At 45.2% G+C, this 24,099-nt stretch overlaps 2 protein-coding genes across 14 annotated transcripts in view; one reads left to right on the top strand and one right to left on the bottom strand.

Moving 5' to 3' along the window:
- LOC146355340 (uncharacterized) overlaps positions 1-6,189 on the top strand; it is a 27,083-nt gene extending 20,894 nt beyond the window's left edge. For 9 of the 13 annotated variants that reach the window (XM_084830550.1, XM_084830543.1, XM_084830551.1 and 6 more), the window contains one exon: positions 1,957-5,400. In XM_084830550.1, the coding sequence (XP_084686676.1) occupies positions 1,957-2,136 (180 nt within the window). In that variant the 3' untranslated portion in view covers positions 2,137-5,400. Of the gene's footprint in view, positions 1-1,956; positions 5,401-6,060 lie in introns of those variants that run through there. The other 4 variants (XM_084830545.1, XM_084830544.1, XR_014787164.1 and 1 more) reach the window with 3 other exon arrangements.
- LOC146355339 (uncharacterized) lies at positions 6,139-24,099 on the bottom strand. The gene is made up of 5 exons (XM_084830555.1): positions 24,016-24,099; positions 22,301-22,452; positions 19,736-20,038; positions 9,430-9,504; positions 6,139-7,206 (listed from the first exon to the last, which is right to left on the bottom strand). The coding sequence occupies exons 2-5, from the start codon at positions 22,422-22,424 to the stop codon at positions 7,142-7,144; spliced, it is 567 nt and encodes a 188-aa protein (XP_084686681.1). The 5' UTR covers positions 22,425-22,452; positions 24,016-24,099; the 3' UTR covers positions 6,139-7,141.

Raw genomic sequence — 24,099 nt, 5'->3', positions numbered from 1 at the left:
AACACTGGGAAAGAGCCCATCTGAGATCCTGTAATACCATTGTGAGTCTCTGTAGAGACAATAGTGAGCCAAGTTGACTGATGGTCTGATTCAGTATAAGGCAGCTGTGTGTTTCCATTTATGGTAAAAACACAAACCTAATCGTGAGACTGTCCCACACTCCTGGGGATGTATTAAAGTATTAAGAACCAGGTGCGGGAAGATCTGGATTTGTTTTTGTTTTTTTTCACATTTACCCTAAGCTTCATATAAGGGTCATAGAATCATAGAATAGGAGGGTTGGAAGGGGCCTATAAGACCATTGAGTCCAGCCCCCTGCTCAATGCAGGAATCCAAGTCAGAGCATCCCTGACAGATGGCTGCCCAGCCTCGTCTTGAATGCCTCCAGTGTGGCAGAGCCCACCACCTCCCCAGGTAATTGGTTCCACTGTTGTATTGCTGTAACAGTCAGGACGTTTTTCCTGATGTTCAGCCGGAATCTGGCTTCCTGTCACTTGAGCCCATTATTCCGTGTCCTGCACTCTGGGATGATCAAGAAGAGATCCTAGCCTTCCTCTCTGTGACAACCTTTCAAGTACTTGAAGAGCGCTATCATATCTCCCCTCAGTCTTCTCTTCTCAAGGCTAAACATGCCTGGTTCTTTCCGTCTCTCCTCATAGGGCTTTGTTTCCAGTCCCCTGATCATCTTCGTTGCCCTCCTCTGAACCCTCTTTAGCTTATCTGCATCCTTCTTCAAGTGCAGTGCCCAGATGAGGCCTAACCAGTGCTGAGTAGAGGGGAACTAGTACTTCCTGGGATTTGGAAGCTGTACTTCTATTCATGGAGCCCAAAATAGCATTTGCCTTTTTTGCAACCATATCACATGGTTGGATCACATTCAGCTTGTGATCTACAACAATTCCAAGATCATTAAGACAATGTACAACAACCCTGCAGGGCAGAGGTGACCTGACTGCAGAGCCCCAGAGTTCAATGAAAAATCCCTCTACAAAGAAGGTGGCAATGTATACTCAGGGTCATCTTTGCGTTGGCACAATGCAACCACAGCATTCATGTCATCCATGTGTGTGTGTGTGTCTGTGTGCGTATGTATGGAAAATACCTATTCAAAGATGGTGCTGACATTGGGTGTCCATTGCTGCTGTCTTTGTTTTGGGATTTTCCAGTAGTCAGCCACTCGTATGCGTGGTGGCAGTCCACTGAAAACTTAATGGTGGGCTACAGAGTCCTATCTGCTCCTGCTATAGGGCAGGCCATTATTATTACTATTATTATTATTATTACTACTACTACTATTATGATCATCATCTCTGTGCTACTGACTGGGGTAGGGGAAGAGGGATTGAGGCTAACAGCCAAGCTACGTATTGTGTGGGAGGTCTGTGATCTCATTAAACTTTGGAGCACAGAGACATCTTTGGTATTCCAGCTTGAAAAACGACACCACTTTTGATATAATAAATGTGAAAGTGTGCCTACATAAGGTGCGTGCAACCTCAGGCCTGGGGGGCCAAAGCTGGCCCCCTAGGGGCACAAGCTGGCCCTCGGGATTCCCCAGAAGGCCATGCCCCCTTCCTTAGCCCCCCCCCCAACCACCGATCACTTGGTGGTTTCCCGGCTTTTGTGCAGTTTTTTCCCCATTCTAAAGGGTTGAGATCTTTTCCAAAGGGTTTGTTACTGGCCGTAAGAGCTTTAAGCTACAATATGCTGGTGGTTTTGCCCCACCCTTTTTACTTTTGGCACCACCCCCTTTGGCTTCAGACCCACCCACCACTGGAACGCAGCTCCCAAAGCTTCTCCGAAATGGAATTCAGCTGTTGTGCTGAAAGAGGTTCTGCACTACTGGCCTACAGAAACACACTTGCACGTACAACACACACACAACAATGCTCCAAGCGTGTCCCTCCAACCCATCTAGAGTCTGACTAAGTCAGGGATTGCTCTTCCTTTCCACAGCATATTTCCTTCACTTACTGCAAGGAGAAAAAAACAAGAGTGTGGGATGGAAAAGAGACCAACTTGTACCAAACTGGAGAAGAATCCACCTGTCCCCCTGCGCTGGGCACCATCTCCCTACGCATGACGATGCCAAGCTCAGATTATCTTGATGGGTTGTATTGTCACATTGGCTGCTGATCCTGCCACAATATGGCATTTTATGGCCTTCTCGCCCACTGAAGCACTTCGATGATTATAGCTACATTTATACATCAGAGGCTAAGGCTGCAATCCTATACCAACTTATCTGGATGTAAGCTCCACTGAACTCAATGGGACAGAGTAGACATGTGTAGGATAGTGGTGTCAAGCACTTCTTTCGACTGTGTCAACTCTTATGCACAAATGACACAAGGGACTCAAATACACTTTTATCGCCGTCCATTGCTTTTAATGTTCTTTTCTTCTACTTTTTAACATTGATGTAGCCACACAATAGCACTGAAATTTTAAAAGTTCTTTAGGGCAAATGTTAAAAATGATTGTAATTATTTTGATGGATAAACATTGTTTTTTAAAATGGCATGCTCTGTTGAATTGTGCCTTCCCTGCCCGCATGGCTGTCATGCCCCTAGAATTGATAAAACATAGTGGGATGTTGTGAAGAGCAGTTACCAGGCCCTTGGGTTTCCCTGGGTTACCCAGCGACAAGAGCCTGCAACAGTTAGGGCTAGTTGAACAGAACAAAAGGGAATCATGACAATGGCTCAGGGACTCCAAGAGAGGTGAAGGAGTGGGAGGAGGGGCATAGGGGTGGCAGAGAATTCCGCCACGGATTTCAGTGAGGCCGAATGCACTGGCATTCGGCCCCCTGAAACCCGTGGCGGAATGGCCTCACACCCCATGCCACCCTGCGGAATCCCCCCGGAACGAAACTTACCTGCGGCTCCGGCGCCGGCGGCTGGTCTTTCGGCCAGCTGCTGTGGCCGCCATTTGTATCCTGCCAAGCTGCTGTGATAGGCTACGTAAGTATTTATGTAGCCTATCACGGAAACAGCAACGGCACAAACGGCGTAGCGGCTGCCGTTTGCGGCCCTGCTCTTTGCTGTGATAGGCTACGTAAATATTTACGTAGCCTATCACAGCAGCCTGGCTAGATGCAAATGGTGGCCGCTACGGCGGCCGCCATTTGCATCTGCAGCAGCCTGGCTGCAGCCGGAGCTCCGGCTGTGGATGGCCCTGGCCAGCGGCTCCGTGGAGCTGGCCAGGGAGGATTCCGGGGGGAGGGACGGAGCGCCTCCCCCCCACTGCGAATCACACCTGCAAAAAGGTAAGTGACTTTCGTACATCCCTAGCGGGGCACAAGCCTGAATGCTGGAAGCACAAGACCTCCTCCTTTCTGTGACCCAGGTGCAGGGCCTACATGCTTAGTAGGCACACTCTACAAAGTGGGCAGTCATTTAGAGCAATTGTCTTCAACCTCTTCAGAACTGGACCCCGCTTTCGACCACATCTTTAGGAATTTGGCAACCTGCTTCTTAACTTGTTACCATAAATGTATATGGCAGCAGTGCTGCTTTTGCAACTCATCTTGGGGCATTTCTACAAGCGGCATTTATCATGCACTCATTCCCTGCTCACAGTTGTTTACGGGTACTTTAGACAACATCATGACCCTTCAATTTCGCTTCTGTGTCCAGCCTGCACTTTTGGCGAGTTTTTTTTAGAGTAGAGAAAATGTGGCATTTAATTTAATTGTGAAAGCGAAAGAAAGTGCAATTTCCTCTTGTGTATTTGTACTATTCTGCTATTCCACAGTGCCACCTAGGGGTTACGTAGCAGAAAAGCAGGAAAGGAAATGCTCCTCATGTAGTGGTCAGATCTCAATTCTGCAACAAAACTGAAATAGATGCAGTGGATTAATAGCTGGTTAACAGTGTCATGTAGAAAAGCTCTAAGTTCAGCCTGCCACCCCGTGGATCATCTGAAGAGCAATGATCTGATGGATTAGGCCAGACAGCTTAAACTGCCCAGAGAGCTTCGGCTACTGGGCAGTATAGAAATGGAATGAAGTGAATCTCTCTCTCTCTCTCTCTCTCTGAACTTTTCAAATCAGCCCTTGATGTGATCCAGGGGCACTTCTAGTGTGTATCATTAGAAAATAGGATTTAATGTGCTAAAACTGACCTTCCCCTTTTCTTTCTCTCAAATCCTTCCCTCTTCTGACAAAGTCCTTTTCTAGTCATTCAAAACAACAAAGAGAGCTTCCTCATCCCTGAATACCTGTGACTAATAACAGTTGCAGGCCAGCCCATTCCAGATTTTGCACTGGCCCAAAAGACACAAGCAGGATGAGGAACTGAGTCACTGGCTGATCTCAGTCACCATTTCAGCCTTTTACACAACCAAGCCCAGAGTCTGTTATTTCCAAGGCTCTCCATATGTGCGGGAGTGTGTGGATATCATGCTAAACCAAGGGTGGGCAGAAAGTAGATCTCCAGATTTTTGGACTTCAATTCTAGTATCAAAAGCAGTATGTCTGGAAAACACAACCAGGAGGGTGCTATTGCAATCAAGTTCGACTTCTGGGTTTCTCCCAGGCAGCTGGTTGGCCACTGTGTGAACAGCATGCTGGACTAGATGGACCCTTGGTCTGATCCAGCAGGGCTCTTCTGATGTTCTTATCTCCCAGTATTCCTGACTATTGGCCATGCTGGCAGGGGCTCCTGGGAGTTCCAAACATCTGGCAATCTACCTTCCATTATGTACTGTGATGAAAATGAGCTGCAGTGAGCGTAAGGCTCGCACACCCCTGTCCCCTGGTGCTGCTGCAGGAGAAGTTTGGAACGTAGCGCTGTGTCATCCAAATGGACAAACCGTGTTACATGTTAGCAAGGCAACGTGCTGTGGTTAAGCCAAAAATAGAAGCGAAAGCTTGCAAGCTGCTCCGGAGGTAGAGATAGGAGGGAGAACATGGAGCCCAAGGCTAGCTGTGGCTCATTGTTGTCACACTAAACAAATACTGGTTTGCTGCTGAAATTCAGTAGTGCGGCAGCAAAAAAAAGTTGCCTGTTTTTTCTTGTTTTAAAGGAGAACCAGTCCGTATTTGCTGCTGCACTGTGACAATGGTGAATTTTGGTGGCAAATTCAGTAGCAGGGCACTGGAAGGGGTGTGCACACCCCTGGTGGGTTCAGGAAAGGGGAATTGATCCCTGGAGGTTGCCCACCCCTGCTATTACCCAAGAGTATACTGTACTGGACACAGTGAAAACATGTACGAAACTGCAGTGGTGCAGTGAGGTAGTTTTTGAGGATTTGTAGACGAGGCTAAAATCTTTGCAGGATTAAGCTCGGCTCCATTATGCATGTGCTTCCCCTTTGTTTCCTGGGGGTTTCCTTATGTTTCATATGTTTCCATACGTTTCATTATTCAGCCACTAGATGGCACGGTGATATAGTGGGATTCCAAAAGTACACCAGCCTTTATTATGATTTAAATTTATTGCCACATTTTCATTCATCTTTTAAAAGCCAGGATATAAAGGCTAAAAAGGATGGGAGAGGTCATGAAAAGGACGTCATCAAACTTCCATGAGTGACCAGCTATGAGCATGTGATAAAAGCCTCATATAGAAATCTGCTTAGACTCTGGACATAATGGTTTTATTGGAAGGGTGTGTGTGTCTCTTTAGTTGGTAATGTGTATTATTTCACTTACTTCAAAGTGTGGTAAGCCAGGCTTGCTGATTTGGGCACCCTCCTGCCCATTCTGCTGAGTGGGGCCCTGGGCTTCTGTCCCCAAATTGTGCCCTGGTGACACCACAGCTGAACTGTGCTCTCATGTCTGGCAGCACTAACACACGAAGATGGCACCTGCCAAAATTGCTGTGCAGAGGTGTGAGCAGTGCTACCTAGCTGCCAACTGTTCCGGCCAGTGTCAAGCAGAAACAAAGGGCCCACTTCTAGGTGCTTGTAGTAGCTGCCATTGCTAGTTAGCAGCCAAAAATAGGGAAGACGAAACTATGCAGTACAGGTGCAGCCACAAGAGTCCTGCACCGAAGCCTCCAAATTGCTTCAGTTGGTGCAAAGCAATTATGTTTTTGTTTTGTTTTTCATCCACAGTTTACTATGCTGGAGGACTCGATGGTGAGACCCATGTAACTTCTTGTTTTTGACTCACTGGTTACAACAGCTTCTTTTCTCTTCTTGTATTGAATTAAATAATAATAATAAAAAATTCTTACACACCTTAAAAAAGAAGGCTCAAAGTAACTTACAAAAGAATTAAAACATACAAAAGTTTAAACAGCTACAATTATCCATTAAAATACAACCACCGTATAAAACAACTAAAACGTCAGTGATGACCCTAAACAATACAACTGATGCATTAAACAGTCCATCATATGCCATCAAATGCCTGGGAATAGAGGAAAGATGGCAAAAAGATGACAGTTGATGCTAGGTGGGCCTTGCTGGGGAGAGCATTCCACAGTTAGGGAGCTACAACTGAAAAGACTCTTTTCCCTTGTTGCCATTGTCCGAACTTCCCTTGGGGAGGCACTCAGAGAAAGGCCTCAGATGTTGATCGTAGGGCACAGGTAAGGTCATCCTGGGAGAGGGACTGTGTCAGGTATTGTAGTCCCAAGTGCATGCAATTCTGTTGTTACTATATTGGCCCAGGCATGAACAGAGTAATTCATTTAGGGCGCAATCCTGTTGGGATAGGCGGCTGCCTCTGAACTTGGATGTGACCACCTATCCAATGCAGGGCAGGAGAAGCGCGGAGGGGATCGTCTCCTCCATGCTTCAGCCGCCCTGCATTCGTGGCTAGACAGCCGATTTCAGCTGTCTAGCCGTGGGAAGGCGGAGTGGGCGGGGGGGCAGATGCCGGCCAATGCATAGGAAGCGTCGGAATGGCACTTCTGCCCTTTGCACTCTGGCACACCCCCAGGAATGCCCCATTTTCGCCGCTCCGCACTCCTCTTCCAAGTGTGGCGTGCAGGGCCATTCCACGCTGCCTATGAGGCAGCGCGGGAGTGGGTGGAGGTCGGTTCTCAGGGTCCACTTCTAGCCACTGACTAGTGGCCATAGGATTGCGCCCTTAATCGATCGTTATTGCACAATTAGAAAATAGCTTTGCAATGTATCAAAGATGTCCAGGCAGATTCACTAAACCAGGAAAGAGCAATCTTTGAAGCATTCACAGGAAATCTAAAATTGCTAACACTAGAACTGAAATTAGACAGTAGGACCAAGTCATTCCACCTGCAAGGGGAAAAAGAAGAAGAAAGAAATGTGGACATGCTATCTAATATCTTTCGGATATTTATCATATAGTAAAAGCATTCTCCCATTCACGAGAGGGTGGTATTGGCAGGACTGGAGGAAAACCAAGGTTTGCAGAAGTGTAAAAATCTTTGCAAAAAACGACATCCTATCAGGAGAGCTTCCAATGAGGACTGAGCATGCTCAGTGGACATGGGATGTTGACCAGGGCCGGTCCTACCACTAGGCAAAGTGAGGTGGCTGCCTCAGGCAGAGGCAGCCACCTCTGTTTGAAGACCGCCTGTATTTGAAGGACTGTCCAATTCAAGTCCAACTGAAAAGTAAAGAACCATAAGGAAGAAGAGCAGCAGGGGCCTTGAAGTGGCTCATCAACAGTTAACACCTGGACAGCAGACTGAGGTGACACACAGGTCACCTGGTCACAGTCTTTGCCACTAGGGTGAGATGCACTGTATTTCTGTTTAAATTATTATAATTATTTCCAAATGTTCATATATATACCTATACATCAGCATATGCAAATGTTATGCAAAATCTGCATCGTCTTTTGTCCTCTTTTTGGGTGATGCATTTCTTCTTCTTTGGCAATATGTGGGTGGCCACTTTATTCAAACCAGACAGCAAAACCACCCTGCTGCTTGCTGTCCGGGGCAACCCCTGTGGGGGCAATGGAATGGTGCATCTTGGAAGAGGGCCTGACTGGCTGGAAACCTAAACAGGAGTATTCTGTTGGAGATTCCACTTGTCTATATACAGTTTTTGTTGGGAGGCAGTCATCAAATGCATGAGTCTTTTAATTGTGCAAAGATGGTAAGTAGTCCTTAGTTAATTTTTTTTAAGTTGCTGCAGGTTGTGCAACTTCCTTGCAGGAAAATGTACTTGAAAAACCTTAACACTCTGGTGTCACACCTTGCTTTTTTCCTTCCCTGGCATATTTTTCCATCCTTTCCCTCCTCATTCCCAGAAAGCTTTCTGTTCACCCTCCACCACCCTGTGTACCACTGAGTGCAGCCTTTCCCTACTGGAAAGAGCATACTTGATGGATGCAGCTTCATTAGTCATTGAAGCGTTTAGAAACTTTAAGAGGAAGTGATGAAACTAGCTGTGCTGAGTGTCATGTCACCTGAGGCCAAATGTTGATGACATAATGCTGGGAATTCTGAATCTGAGGGTTTCCCACCCACCCCTTACCCCTCTGAGTAGACATCTTCTGTTCAAAACAAACATTTAGCAAGCCTCCAGTTTTACAAGTCCATCTGAGAAACAATGGCTTGTTTGAAACTGAGGGACAAAATCAGTCTTCCCCATCCTGATGGCCTCCAGATGTTTTTGACCCCAACTCCCATTGTTCCTGAGCATTGGCTATGCTGACTGGGGCTGATGGGAGTTGGAGTCAAAAACATCTGGATGGCAGCAGGTTGGTTAAGGCCATTTTAGATAGTTTGCACTTGATACCAGAGTACATGATGCGCATGTACAGCATCTATTATGAAGGGTGCAACTATGTATGTTTTCCCTTTAACATACATGGAAAAGGTGAGCAAGAGCTGTAGTGGTCAAAGCGTCAGGCTAGAATCAGGGAGACCCAGGTTAAAATCTCCAATCATCCGCAAAGCATATTGGGTGACTTTGGATCAGTCTCTACCTCCCAGCCTAAGCTACCTCACAGGGTTGTTATGGGGATAAAATGGGTGGGGGAGAACCATGTTCACCCTCTTGCACTCCTTAGAGCGAGTGAGGGATACAAATGTAATAAATAAAAAGAAAGGATCAGGTTCCCACATCTGTGGTTGCCAACGTATCAGGAAAAATGCCGGCCTGTTCTGCTTGTGCACTTTTAAAGGTAACTTGAATGACAGAAATCAGGAGGGGATGCATTCTCTGGCATGGAGAATGAAACAATGTCACTAGCTAATGCCTCAAGATCAAGCTGTTGTTAAAAGGCACGGGAGCAAGGATCAATGAAAAAGTTGGCAATACTAGCCATGTCCTGCATCCTAAAAGGGGAAAGACATATTTGAAACACATATGCATCTTTCAAAATAGATGGAAATACTTGGGTATTAACTACGAAATATCTCATGAGAAGTAGTCTTTAGAGAGAGAGATGAAGTGATCTACCCAAAGCTCTGTAAGAGAGCCACAAAATGAACCCAGGCATCCAAGTTTCCTTTCCTCAATTCCACTTCCTCATTTACTTACTCTGCTTTTCTAATCTGATGGTGGAGGATCCTGATCCTGGAGGTGAAGATGTTGATAGGTGAGTAGCCATTGGATCTGGAAGGAATGAGAATAATGGATTTACAGGGCGCAGAGTTGCTGAATGACAAATAAAATGCCCTGCCCTGCACTAACAGCTTAACTGCTTGGTGCCATCTGAAGGATTGCCTCCTCCCATATGTGCCTGCCTGGACCCTAAGTTCATCCTCAGTGGCTCTTCTCCATGAGCCTCTGCCAAAGGAGGTGAGGCGGGTGGCTACCAAGAAGAGGGCCTTTTCTGCGGTGGCACCCCGGCTGTGGAATGAGCTCCCTAGAGAGGTTTGCCTGGCGCCAGGTGAAGACCTTTTTATTCTCCCAGGCATTTTATCTTCCTAGTCTTTTAGCTTTGGTTTTAAATTTGTATTTTAAATCTCTGCATTGCTGGTAGGTTTCATTCTGGTTGTATTGTTGTATTGTGGTTTTAATGCTTTTATATTTTACATTGTTTTATCCTGTGCTTTTTGGTTTTAATTTTTGTGAACCATCCAGAGTGGTATAGAAATTAAAAATAAATAAATAAATAAATATTGTGTCTTTAACGGCAGCTGAGTCTGCAGGAATGTCCAAGTTAAGCTTTTCACAGCATCAAGATGAACATAAACAACTCAGTAAGCTTGGCTTTGTACTCTGAGCAGTATGAAGGTGCAGGGGCACCGCAGTGCTTCCTCAGGTTTGGTTTCCTTTGGAAGGGGATCACTGGAGGTTTATCAGCATTCTGTAACATTTGTGTTTATTTACAGATATGCAGGTTAAACGTAGGTGGAGGCACAGCTTAAAGCACGGGTGTTGAGCCTCTTCCAGCCTGAGGGCTGAATTGCATTTTGGAGAAGCTGGGGGTGGGGGGAGACATTCGAGTGGTGAACTTGTGGCCAAAGGCAAAGGGGGTGGGGCCAATGGTAGCACCAGCAAAAAAATTATGGGGGGACACAGGAGGGGCAAAGTATATTTCTAGGTGGACGAGCTGTGTCCCATATGCCAAGATCTCTGAAAGAAAAATAATGGTATATTTCACATTTTTTCTGAAATAAATGGGAAATAGGTTACTTTGGGCTTACATCACAGAAGGGGAAATTAATTTGAATTTTGAAAAATATTCATGTGTGGTTAGATCTTCTTTTCTTTCTTTTTTTTACTATATGAGTTGCCCCATACATAAATAATAAATTCAGTTCAGGCAGGCAGTAAGCAACATTCGCAAGCAGCAACTGGATTACTTTTTGGTGACAGTTTTCTTAAACATATACAGGGTGCTGAGCTTTAATTATTTACACACATTCTTTTCAATGTAAAATTCAGTTGCAAAGGGAGAAGGCACAGACAGTCAAGAGGTCAGCAAAGTTGGATCACAGAGCATGTAATGTTTGTGTACACACACACACACACACGTGTGTGTGTGTGTGTGATTTCAGAAATAGAACCAAGCGCATTTTATCACAATTTCGGGCATTCTTAATTGGAAACACACTTACTAGTCCATAAGGTAGTAGAGAAAAAGATTTCCCTGAAAACCTAAAAACCAGATATGGCCTGGGGGTGTACTCCAGTGAATCACTAAAATCGGCTTTCTGTCCAAGCACATTGGCCCCACCTCTTTTGTTAGAGGCCTAATTATCCCATTTCAAACAAGTGGCAGCCCTGTGTCCTTCTGAAGACACACACCTCTGTAACCATCTTGAGCCCTCCCACCAAGAGAGGGCCATGAGCCCCTTCACACACACCCCTCCACCACCTTCTCAATAAATCCCTCCAGAGGAAAGCAGAAAAATCTTTTCGTGATGATTGCCATGGCTCGGTGATGAGGTAGACACACTTTGCACATTCTCAAAGACACTTCTTTTGTCCCCACAAGTGGAATCTCAACAAACACACAGCTACACCCAACACACACGTTAAACCCTACCTCAAAACAACAAGAAAAATTACAAATTAGGTACTCTCTTCAGGCTGTGGTTATTCAGTTCCAAGACAGTGTTAGGAAGTATGCTTTAATTTACATGGACGTGCAGATCACATACATGAGGGATCTTTTGGTGTTGAGCTCTGGGCGCTTAGGAAAACCTGATACCCCCAAAAGCTGAGAGAGTCCGAGACCACACCAGGGTCTTTGAAAGCAATTCTTTGTTTTATGAAAGAAGAATATAAAATGAAATAAAATCACTCATCAGGGAAATTAGAATCCTGTCTGTCTGTCTGTCTGTCTGTCTGTCTATCATCTACCTGGGAAATTAGAATCGTACATTAACACCGAGAAGGTTAGGTACACTGGAACTTATAGAAAATTGTGTGTGTGTATTCAAAAGAGAAGTTTTAATTTGTAGTAAGGTGTGTGTGTGTGTTTAAAAGAAGTTTGATAAAAGTGCAGCATCTCAAAGAGAAGTTTTTAACTCCTAGCAAGGTAGGGGTGTGTGTGTGTAGTTGATCATGGAGGAAGGGGGAGAAAGAAGTTTCAGCTTGGGATAATTTGAAGGGGTAGAAACAGACTCTTTTGGGGAATTGTAAAAGATTTGGGGGGTAGAGCAAATGCAGAGGTTTGGGAAGAAAGTGGATGGAGAGGCATAAAGGAGCAACAGGGAGCTCCCAAAGCCAAGGGCTTCTGGAGTTTGGAATGGGATATAATATTAGGAAACAGGGAGGAAAAGAGAATAATTGGAGTATGGACTACTGAGAAGGAAAATAGAAGATAATGCAGAGATTTACCTCTCCGTATCTGCTGACTTGTGAAGTGATGGGAAGCTCTGTTGAGCTCCTGTAGCAAAGAAGGGGAAACAGGACAAAAGCAGGGGGGGGGGCTCTTCTGAGAAGAAGGGTGTTCTATGAATTTGGGTTGCTGTTTTTCTCTCTCTCAGGATTTAGTAATCAAAACAAAACAAGTATTTCTTCTAAGACTGCTCAAGGATGTTGGAAAATGGATTTTTAGGTGGCAGACATTAAGGGAAGAAAGAAGACAATGGGCTCCTCTTTCCTGATGGATGGGAGTTGTTGAGTGAATATCTTTGGCTATCATAGGTGAGCAAGATAGCCAGGGGAATGTTGGTGATTGTCTTAAACATAGGTGACAAAAGAGTTGTGCAGGCATGCCTGCTTACACAGTATTGGTGTCTCACAGTTTTAAAAGATATTGAATTCTTTATTTTTCCTTCTATTTAAACAAGTTAGAAATCAGTGTAAAATATTTCATGGAGCGGGCGTCTGTGGTTATTGTCCTGAGGCAAGATCTGAAATTTGCAAGTATCAGCACCGAGGAATTAAGGCACAATCGCTGGCCTGAAACTTGTATGCAAGAAATCTGTAGTTCCACTTGGATGAGCTGGACTCAATATCCCATGGAACCTGCTTTTTTTTTTGGCCGAGCCTCTTGCAGTCCTCCTCCACACTCTCTGTTCACATCTCTCAGGAGCCACCAACTCACTTCACTTCATTTCATTTTCATTTCATTCCATTTATTATATTTCTGTCCCACCCCATAGCTGAAGCTCTCTGAGTGGTTCACAAAAATTAAAGCCATTAAAATACATTATATAAAGTATAAAACCATTCACATAATGACATAGAACAAATAGCACACACAACACAACATATATCTAAAACAATTAAAAACCATCAGCCAGAAACAATCAAAAAGACTCCTTATATGCTGCCAAATGCCTGAGAGAAGAGGGCAGTTTTAAAGATGACAATGTTGGTGCCAGGCAGGCCTCATCACGGAGATTTTTCCATAAATGGGGGGCCACCACCGAGAAGCCCCTCTCCCTTGTTGCAGCCCTCTGAGCCTACCTTGGAGAAGGCTCCCAGAGGACGGCCTTAGATGCAGAGTCTATGTACAGATTGGTTCATGCTGGGAGAGGTGTTCCATCAGGTACTGTGGTCCCGAGCCATATAATGCTTTATAGCTAAAAACCAGCATTTTGAATTGGGCTTGGAAGCATATAGGCAGCCAGTGCAAGTGGGCCAGAATCGGTCTTATATGTTCGGCCCTTCTGGTCCCTGTTATAAGTCTAGCTGCCGCATTTTGCACAAGCTGCAACTTCTGAACCACCTTCAAAGGCAGACCCACATAGAACACATTGTTGTTGTCGTTGTTCAGTCGTTCAGACGTGTCCGACTCTTCGTGACCCCATGGACCATAGCACGCCAGGCCTTCCTGTCCTGCGCTCTCTCCCGGAGCGTGCTCAAGTTCATATTCATTGCATCAGTGATGCTATCTAGCCATCTCATCCTCTGCCGTCCCCTTCTCCTTTTGCCTTCAGTCTTTCCCAGCATCAGGGTCTTTTCCAGGGAGTTTTCTCTTCGCATTAGGTGGCCAAAATATTGGAGCTTCAGCTTCAGTATCTGTCCTTCCAATGAGCACTCAGGGTTGATTTCCTTTAGGATGGACTGATTTGACCTCCTTGCAGTCCAGGGGACTCGTAAGAGTCTTCTCCAGCACCACAGTTCGAAAGCATCAATTCTTCGGCGCTCAGCCTTCCTTATAGCCCAGCTCTCACAGCCATACATTACTACTGGGAAAACCATAGCTTTGATTAGATGGACCTTTGTCGGCAAGCTCTGCTTCTTACTATGCTGTCTAGGTTGGCCATAGCTTTCCTCCCAAGGAGCAAGCGTCTTTTAATTTCATGGCTACAGTCACCGTCTGCGGTGATCTTGGAGCCCAAGAAAGTAAAATCTGTCACTGCTTCCATTCCTTCCCCTTCTATATGCCAGGAAGTGATAGGGCCAGATGCCATGATCTTAGTTTTTTTAATGTTGAGTTTCAAACCAGCTTTTGCACTCTCCTCTTTCACCCTCAACAAAAGGCTCTTTAGATCCTCTTCACTTTCTGCCATTAGGGTGGTATCGTCTGCATATCGGAGGTTGTTGATAATTCTCCCAGCAATCTTAATTCCAACCTCTGATTCATCCAGCCCGGCATTTCTCATGATGTACTCTGCATATAAGTTAAATAAGCAGGGTGACAATATGCAGCCTTGTCGTACTCCTTTCCCAATTTTGAACCACTCGGTTGTTCCATGTCCGGTTCTTACTGTTGCTTCTTGACCCTCGTACAGGTTTCTCAGGAGACAGGTAAGGTGGTCTGGTACTCGCATCACTTTAAGAATTTGCCACAGTTTGTTGTGATCCACACAATCAAAGGCTTTAGCGTAGTCAATGAAGCAGAAATAGACGTTTTTCTGGAATTCTCTTGCTTTCTCCATGATGCAGCGAATGTTGGCGATTTGATCTCTAGTTCCTCTGCCTCTTCGAAACCCAGCTTGTACTTCCGGTAGTTCTCGGTTCGCATACTGCTGAAGCCTAGCTTGTAGGATTTTGAGCATCACCTTGCTGGCATGTGAAATGAGCGCAATTGTGCGGTAGTTTGAACACTCTTTGGCGTTGCCCTTTTTTGGAATTGGAATGTAAACTGACCTTTTCCAGTCTTGCGGCCATTGCTGAGTGTTCCAAATTTGTTGGCATATTGAATGCAGCACTTTAACAGCATCATCTTTTAGGATTTTAAATAGCTCAGCTGGAATACTGTCATCTCCACTAGCTTTGTTGTTACTAATGCTTCCTAAGGCCCACTTGACTTCACTCTCGAGGATGTCCGGCTCAAGTTCAGTGACCGCACTATCATGGCTATCAAGGACATTAAGATCTTTCCTGTATAGTTCTTCTGTGTATTCTTTCCACCTCTTCTTAATCTCATCTGCTTCTGTGAGGTCCCTGCCTTCTTGGTCCTTGATCATGCCCGTCTTTGCACAAAACGTTCCCTTGAGATCTCCAATTTTCTTGAAGAGATCTCTAGTCTTTCCCATTCTGTTGTTTTCCTCGATTTCCTTGCATTGTTCATTTAAGAAGGCCTTCTTGTCTCTCCTTGCTATTCTCTGGAACTCTGCATTCAGTTGGATATATCTTCCCCTTTCTCCCTTGCTTTTTGCTTCCCTTCTTTCCTCAGCTACTTGTAAAGCCTCCTCAGACAGCCACTTGGCTTTCTTGCATTTCTTTTTCTTTGGGATGGATTTCGTTGCTGCCTCCTGAACAATGTTACGGACCTCCGTCCATAGTTCCTCAGGCATTCTGTCTATCAGATCTAATCCCTGAAATCTATTCCCACCCTCCACTGTATATTCATAAGGGATATGATTTAGGTCATACCTAAATAGAACACATAATAGAACACATTGCAATAATCTAACTTGGAGGTTACCAGAGCATAGACAACTGAAGCCAGGTTATCCTTGTCCAGCTAGGGGCATAGCTGGGCCGCCAATCAAAGCTGGTAGAAGGCACTCCGTGCCACTGAGGCTACTTGAGCCTCAAGTGACAAAGATGGCTCCAGGACGACCCCCAAGCTATGGACCTGTTCCTTCAGGGGGAGTGCAACCCCATGGAGAACAGGTTGAGCACCCTCTATCCAGTCAGGAGAACAATCTGCTAACAACATCTCAGTCTTGTCTGGATTGAGTCTCAGTTTATTAGCCCTCATCCAGTCCACTGTCACAGCCAGGCACTGATTTAGCATCTCCACAGCCTCACCTGAAGAAGATGAAAAGGAGAAAGAGAGCTGCGTGTCATCAGCATACTGATGGCATCACACTCCAAAACTCCGGATGACCACGCTCAATGGTTTCATGTAGATGTTGAACAGCATGGGGGACAAAACTGACCCCTGTGGAACCCCATACTGGAGAATCCATGAGGCTGAGCAATATTCCCCAAGCACTACCTTCTGGATCCACCCCTCCAAGTAGGAGCGAAACCACTGCAATGCAGTACCTCCCCACTCCCAGCTCAGAGAGCCGTCCCAGAAGGATACCATGGTCGATGGTACTGAAAGATGCCACGAGATCAAGGAGAATCAACAAGGTCACACTCCCCCTGTCTCTCTCCCGACATACGTAGGTCATCATACAGGGCGACCAGGGCTGTTTCCGTGCCAAAATGGAACGTAGCTCTAAGTATGTGCATGCTGTGCAGTGTAGAGGACTGAGTTGGGTGCAGAGCTCCTGCTCTGCAAAAAAGCTGCCTGCAACTGAGGAGTGCAATTGTGCCTACTACAATAGTTACTCAGATTCTAAGTCTATCAGCAGGTTTTGTTATTGCTGAACTTTTGTTATGCTATAGGGGCGCTTGTTTTTAGGCACTCTCATTATATAGTACAGCTTTCCCCAAACTGGCACCCTCCAGATGTGTTGGACTAGCACTCCTATCATCCTCAGCATTAGGATTTATAGTTCAATACATCTGAAGGATGCCAGGTTGGGGGAGGCTGATATTCTTATTAACAGGGCTATTTTTTAAAAAAAATCAGTTTATGTATAATAGAACTATCATTTTTCTTCCATTTACATTGCTTATGTTGTTATTTTTCCCCTTGCAGGATAAAAAGTAGCAGGAAGGGGGACATTTTTAGCAGAAAAGCACCAGAGGGGAAAGGGTTAAGAAACTCATTTCCCTGCTCTGGACTTCTGTGGCTCTGTAGCTGCATTATGTAAAAACAAAATTAAGAAGAGCTATGCTGGACCAGGCCAAGGGTCCATCTAGTCCAGCATTCTGTTCACACAGTGGCCTGCCAGCTGCCAACCAGGAACCCACAAGCAGAGCATGAGCGCAACAGCACCCTCCCGCCCATGTTCCCCAGCAACTGGTGTACATAGGCTCACTGCCTCTGGTACTGGAGGTAGCCCATAGCCATCAACACTAGTAGCCATTGATAGTCTTTGTCCAATCCCCTTTTAAAGCCATCCAAATCAGTGGCTATCACTACAAATCTGTGGTAGTGAATTCCATAGTTTAACTATGCACTGTGTGAAGAAGCCCTTCCTTTTATCTGGTCTCCCACCAATCAGCTTCATGGGATGGCCCAGGTTCTATTATTTTGAGATAGGGAGAAAAATGTCTCCCTCTCTCAAAATTAAGAACAAACTACACAACACTGAGTATCATGTATACTTTGGCCCTTATACCATATGCTGGAGGACAGAGCATCTTGTTCAGGAGCGTGATTAGTGACTGTTTTCCTTATCGCTGGCTGCTGTGGAAATGGAAAACCACATGGTGATGCAACGTCTGTTACTCATAGCTGATGCAAAGAAGTGGGGTCAGGGAGGGAAAGAAAAATCTTTCCTTGTCTGTGATGACCCAGCTTCTTTCACTTTAAGCTGGGGGAGGGAGGGAGGGAGAGAGAGAGTTATTTTCTGCAGAATGGCTGAAAGAATGGAATCCCACTCAGCCCAGAATGGAAAATATCACTTTCATTCTGGCCAGGGCTGGCATCAAGGGTCAGCATGGTTGGGCACCTGCTCAGGGCCCGCTCCCCACCAGGGGGCCTGCTGACAAGAGTCTCCCCGTCTTCTTCGCCATTGCTTTTTCAGCCGCCTCTTGCTCATGTCCAGAAGGAGTGAGCAAAGAAGCAAAAGTGGTGATGCCAAGGGAGAGCAGGAGCTGCTACTGCCTGCTTGCTCATCAGCCAGTAGGTGGTAGCAGTGGTGAGGAAGAGCAACAGCATCAATTGATGCTAATGGCAATGAGGAGGTAGGCTTACTGAGGGAGGGGGCCCTTACTGCAGGGGTCTTGCCCAAGGGCTGTCCAAAACCTGGAGCCAGGACTGATTCTGGTCAAACTGACCCTTCTTGTCTCCCTTGAAGAGAGGAAGCTGATGGTTAGTTGGGGTGAAGTGAGGGAAAACCAGGACCTAGAATGACTGGACTAATTCACACCATCTTCCCAAGAAGGTTGGAGCTTCCTCGTCTAGCACCATGGAGAACTATATTCCACAGCAGAGCAGACAGCAATCTGGACCTTCATCATTGGCCCCTCTCAGTCATGAGGAGCAGTGGAGAGAATATTCATTTCTCTTCTGTATTCAGTCTCAGCATAACAACATTGAAACTCACTATTTAAGGTGCTTCCAGATGATGCTTTCATTGTGCAATCGACCTACCTCGTTCATAGAACTTTATAGGCAGACCAGACATGGTTGTCTAATCCTCCCATGTTTTACCATGCCTTCGTCCATCTCATTTCTTACCACAAAATAATCTCTTCAGGAGGCACAGAGATGGAACGGCTGTGCCATGCCTTTTGGTTGGTAGTGCTAGGACCCCTCCATGTGGAAGCATTCTTAGGTATGAAAACACCCATCGGCCAGATGGGATACTTCATGCATCTGATGAAGTGGACGGGGTCCAGAAAAGCTTATGCCAGAATAAATAAATTTGCTAGTATTCAGGATGTCTGATCTCAGAAGCTAAGCAGGGTCAGCCCTGGTTAGTACATGGATGGGAAACTGCCTGGGAATCAGGTTTCCTGCACTGAGCAGGGGGTTGGACTCGATGGTCTTGTAGGCCCCTTCCAACCCTATGATTCTATGAACTCTTTGAACTCCTTGCTGTTTTTGCTGCTACACACTAACAAGTCTACCCTGCTGCAAATTATCTGACTCTGTTTTCCTAAGATCTCTGTAGCATGGGTAGGCAGACGATCAGATCTCTTGGTAATTTGTAACACTTTCGCTTGGAGAAATACACTTTATCAGTGACTTGCAACTTATTCAAGCAGCTCCAGGGAGATCTGCACTTTTTGGGAACTTCACAAGGGTTCTTCCAGACAAGGCTTTTATCGTGCAATTCCGCTTGTAACCCACCCGTGTTTCCCCACTGTCTCTTCTGTGTTTTTTCTTTCCATAAAAAAAATTGTTAAGGAGGAAAAGACAGAAGAATGTATTTTGATTGGTAGCGCCAGGAGCCCTTGGAGAAGCGCCCCAAGATGACGAGCCAAGCATTAAGGACATAGAACAGTGCCACCTATTGGTTGGAGTAGTTGCTTGTCCAATAATTATGGATTTGTGGTAGATTGGTAAGAGTTACTGACTAGAACAGCCAAAAGGGTCCCCCCTCCCCTCCCTCAAATTAGGCTGCATAAATGAAGAAAGCTTGCTGGGGGATGGGGGGGGGAAACCAGGATATTCTTGTGCAAAAAGACTGTGAGCTCCGTACTGGTACTGAAACCAGTTCCTGATGTGATCATGTGTCCTGAGGTGATGTGTATCTTGTGTGTATGTCCACCTTCCTAAGCTGCCATTTTCTGTCTCCAGTTGATGGACCCTGGGGTTCTAGTGAAAAACAAAGTACATCCCACAAGCCTAAGTCTTCCCACCTTTGCTCTAGAGCAAGGGTGGGGAATCTATGGCCCTTCCAATGTTGTTGGACTTCAGCTTCCATCATACCCAACCCTTGGTCATCGTATTCTATGATTCTGTGTACAAACTCACCTGACACAGAGACATTTATCGAGGCCACACAATTTCCAGGCATGTCCAGAAGCTTGTAGACCCTCCTGGCATCTTTGCTCACATTCTGTAGTACAAAGGTTTCCCCTACTATGGAGGCGTGCTCTTTGAAGTAAGTTAGGAGTGTTTGACAGACTCCACCAGAAAAGTGGCAAGCGTTGTCCCACCCTGAAGTGGAGCTATTCCAGATGCAGAGGTCGCGGATAGTTTCAGAGGTATTAAGTGGCACTTTTATTGACTTCCCTTCCTCCACGGATATTGGGGTGTTAGAGCAACTCCTGCCACCTGTCAGGGGTGGGAACAACAAGAGGTTTAGTTTCATGCAGTCGCAGGTACGCAAAGGTGCTTAGGGAATAGAAGTCTGCAAGGTTCACACAGGAAACTCAGGTAGCATTTATAACTACTGAGGACTATTATGATTTGTGGAAAAGCAATGGCTCTCTGTAGTGTAAGAGGGTTGGGAATGGGAAACCTCTATCATGCCTCCCCTTATTTGCCTTTTTTTCCCTACACTAAGTAGCCTCAAATGCAACCTTTCCTCATAGGTGAGTTGCTCCAGCCCCTTGATCACTTGGGTTGCTGTTTTCTGCATCTCTTCCAGCCCTGCAGTAAACAGCACCAAGGCCATTGACCCCCCCCCCCCGAGTATCCATCAGGCTATCTAGATGACACACAATATCTGTGACCTTCAGACTAGGCAGGCAATTCACACCCATCACAAACCCAGCTGTCTATGTCTCTAGTGATCGAATCTTCTATTACCATGAGTCCCCTGCCCCTCCAGAGGCCTATCCTCAGTGCAAGAGGGTATCTGTTTGTCCTGCAAAGAATGGGTCACCTCTTCCTTGGAGTGACAGTCTCCTTCCCTGAGACCATCATTCTCCATGACTGCAGAGGAATGTCATCCTGGGATTAGGATGCTATCAGATCCTAGAAGATCCAATCTACAAGCCTCTTTGCTTGTCTCAGCTTCTTCAGGAGGGCAGTAATGAGGACTAATGCTAAGGACTAGGGTGGATGCTAGGGATGCAAAATGTTAGCAGTCTTGGGTTCTCTGGAAAGAGAAAGCATTCTCGTGCAGCTTTCCCCAACCAATCCTATTGGCTGGTGGTGATTGGACTTGTAGTCCCAACACGTCTGGAAGGCAACAGGTTGGGGAAGGCTATACTAGTGGGTAGGCTGAGGAAAAAGGAGTGGGCCCCAGGAGTTCTAGGTGCATTATAAAGGAACTGGGGCCTTCTAGTTTAATAACTGGGAGCAGGATGCTAATGCCTGGGTTTATTATGTATTTATTATGTTGTTCAAATACCCATCGTTCTGCCTCAATGTGAGGCACTCAAGGTGGTGCTCAGTAAGATCTAGCAAAAACAAAACACAACCCAAAATGAAACAAACAAAAATCCAAAGGAAAAAGGCCCCAAATCAATAAAACAAATACACTTTAAAAAAAAAACACCTTATAATAAAAAGTAAAGAAGAGGAAGGAAAGCAGAAAACCCTAATCAAATAGTGATAGAGAGGAGTAAGCAAAGGCCAAAAACAAAACAAAACAAGGGCACAAATTCAGGCATCCAACAGAGGCCTGTTGGAACATAAAAAAGGTTTCAGTGTCATGCAATGTCATCAGGCTAGGGAGGAAGCCAAATCTGCCAGATTGTGAGCATTTCTACACCAGCCTAAAATCCTGCAACTTTACTGGGGCTTCTGCTTCCATTTTAAATGCAGGATCACAACAGGTTTCCCTTCCCCCCTTTCAGTGCACTGTAATATGATAGCCTATTATCTCCAATCTTTTAAAAAATGGGACGGTCATTTAGCGTGGGAGCTGCCCTGAAGGTTGACATCATGTAAAGGACCTGCAAACTTCCATGAGTAACCAATCTCAATTGCAGGATAAAAGCCCCCTGCGGAGAAGCCCTGATAGTGTGTGTGTGTGTGTGTGTGTGTGTGTGCGTGCTGGGGGGGCCTCCCGAAGCCTGGACCTGGCAATGGTTTCCCTCACCGGAGGTATTTAAGCAGAAGCTGGACAGCCATTTCTCAGGGATGCTGCAGTTGTATCCTGCATTGCAAGCCCAGCATTGCACAGGGGATTGGGCTAGGGACCTCCAAGGACCCTTCCAATGCTATGATTCTTATGAGTCTATCTCTAGATTGTTTCTTTTTCAGGGAGGGGCCATGGGTCAGTGGTAAAGCACCTGCTTCACATGCAGAAGGTCCCAGGTTCAATCCCTGGCATATCCAGTTAAAAAGATCAGGGAACAGGTAATGGGAAAAGCCTCTGCCTGAAGCCATGGAGAGATGAAGAGATGGCTAGGCAGACAAAAGCCCAGCTTCCTGTGTTCTTAGGAAAGGACTGTGATTGAACCTAATTGTTTGTTTATTTTGTTTTCATTTTCTGAAACTATAATTTCATACTCTTTGTTTATTTTGTTTTCATTTTCTGAAACGATAATTTCATACTCTGCCTTCAAATGCTGCTTCGAGCGGGTTCTACTCTTAAAGGTGGCCCCAAAATCACTTTAAATGAAATAAAAGATAAATACTCACTTGTTGGCTCATTTTCACAAGCATTTGTGAAGACAAGATGGGTAGCTAGCAGGATGAGCCCAAAGCCACATAAACCTCTCTTGTTGAGCACCGTGGCCAGACTCTTCTGTGGCACAGAGTCCATTGGAACAATTTGGTCGGCGAAGTAGATCCTTGTAATACAAGGTTGAGAAGCAAAAGAGTGAGGATTGGAGAGTCCTACCTCATTGTGTGAGTGGACACTGTCTCTTTAAGACTTGTGGTGTGTATGTGTTGTTGATATGAATGACAACTGGCTGACACTACTTACACTTACTAGCTGTAGATCAGGGTGTAGATCAGGGATGAGCAGATGTCAGCCTTGTGGGTTCTACTTTGGTTTTTACTAGAACACTGAAATCCACAACCTGGTGCAAAAGACTTAAAATTAAAGCATTCAGCCCAGGAGTTTGTTTCGAGTCCCAGAGCTGAACAGAGCTCACAGTCCTTCCATTCAATGATCCACTCTTGGTTTTCATCCCAAGATTTCTTCATTTCATTTCAGCAGTATGATTTAGGGCGGGGGTGTCTATGTCAGGGGAGTCATTTTCTTGTTGCTATTGTTAAACAGTTGGGAATCAAGAACCTTTGCTGTTCTACTGCAAATTACCTAGAGATCTATCAGTAGATCCAGATTTACCCATTCCTGCTATAGGTGGAGAAGCCAGCAGCACAGTAAAGAAATGCAATACATCCTGTTGTTTCTTGATGTTTTGCTTCTTCTTAGAGAAAACAGCACAATCATAGACCTTCAAGTCTTCTTAAAAAAAAACCACAATCCTTTTCATTTTTACTGACTGAAATTTGCTGTAAATCCTGATCTTCCGTTCACAGAGGGTGGTGGAGGATTTAGAACTCACAATACTTTACAAAGAAAACACCAAAGCCAAATTATTAAAATGAGATTTAATTCTTCTAAGAAAGGGCCCAACTATGGATTGTATTATGTAAAATAAGACAATAACATTTTATGGACTAAGCTCACAATCCAGCCCAAGTTAAACTCTTTTAAGACCCACTTATTTCAGTGGAAGAATTGAACACATGTTTATATCTTTCCCATTGACACCAATGAAAGAAAGTCTACCCCCGCCTTACTGCCCATGAAATGTGGTGAGATCAGGAAGGAAAGGTAGCGATACAAAGAATGGCCATTAGAATATATAGGTCCCTTCTAAATGGCCACTGGAATTCATTAAACCCTGCGAGATTGGTTGGTTACACAGTGATTTTTAGTTACAGTGTTATAATTCTCACTTTCTGGGAAGTGTTAGTTTTTAAAAAGTCAATGTTGAATAATTAAAAATTAATTATCAGAAAGAAAAATGGTTTCAGAAGCCAAAATGGAACTGAGAATCAGACATCTTCCCTTTCTTCCTAGCAAGCACAAATGTGCTTGCTGGTTTCACTGGGAGATATCCAAAAGGGACTTCAAAATCTTGGAGAGATTCTGCTTCTCCAACTATTGGAGCAGAATAGATGAAAGTAAGAACCCAGCAAAATAATGTTCTACCAACTTGTTTTTTTGCTCTTTGTCGAGAGATTTGGCAGAGAATTGAACTATCCCAAGCGCTGCTCAGGATGTTTTAATAATGCAATATGCTGATGAGATCATTTAAATTCCCTCCCTTACTTGAATCAGCAAATGGGAAGATTGCTCCAGAAATCTTTTGCCTCCCCTGCAAGGTACTCCTCACCTGTTCTGCAGAACTCTGCTTGGTCCCGCTAAGAAAACCTTCCCGCCAGTCTTAGATCCTTCTACAGTAGAGCCAGTTCCCAAA

This window comes from Heloderma suspectum, chromosome 2 (assembly GCF_057233095.1).
Source record: "Heloderma suspectum isolate Gila_16-S chromosome 2, 16-S_ref, whole genome shotgun sequence".
Lineage (NCBI taxonomy): Eukaryota > Metazoa > Chordata > Lepidosauria > Squamata > Helodermatidae > Heloderma > Heloderma suspectum.
The sequence above is the reverse complement of the archived record's forward strand: the minus strand, read 5'-3'. Positions and strand labels throughout refer to the sequence as shown.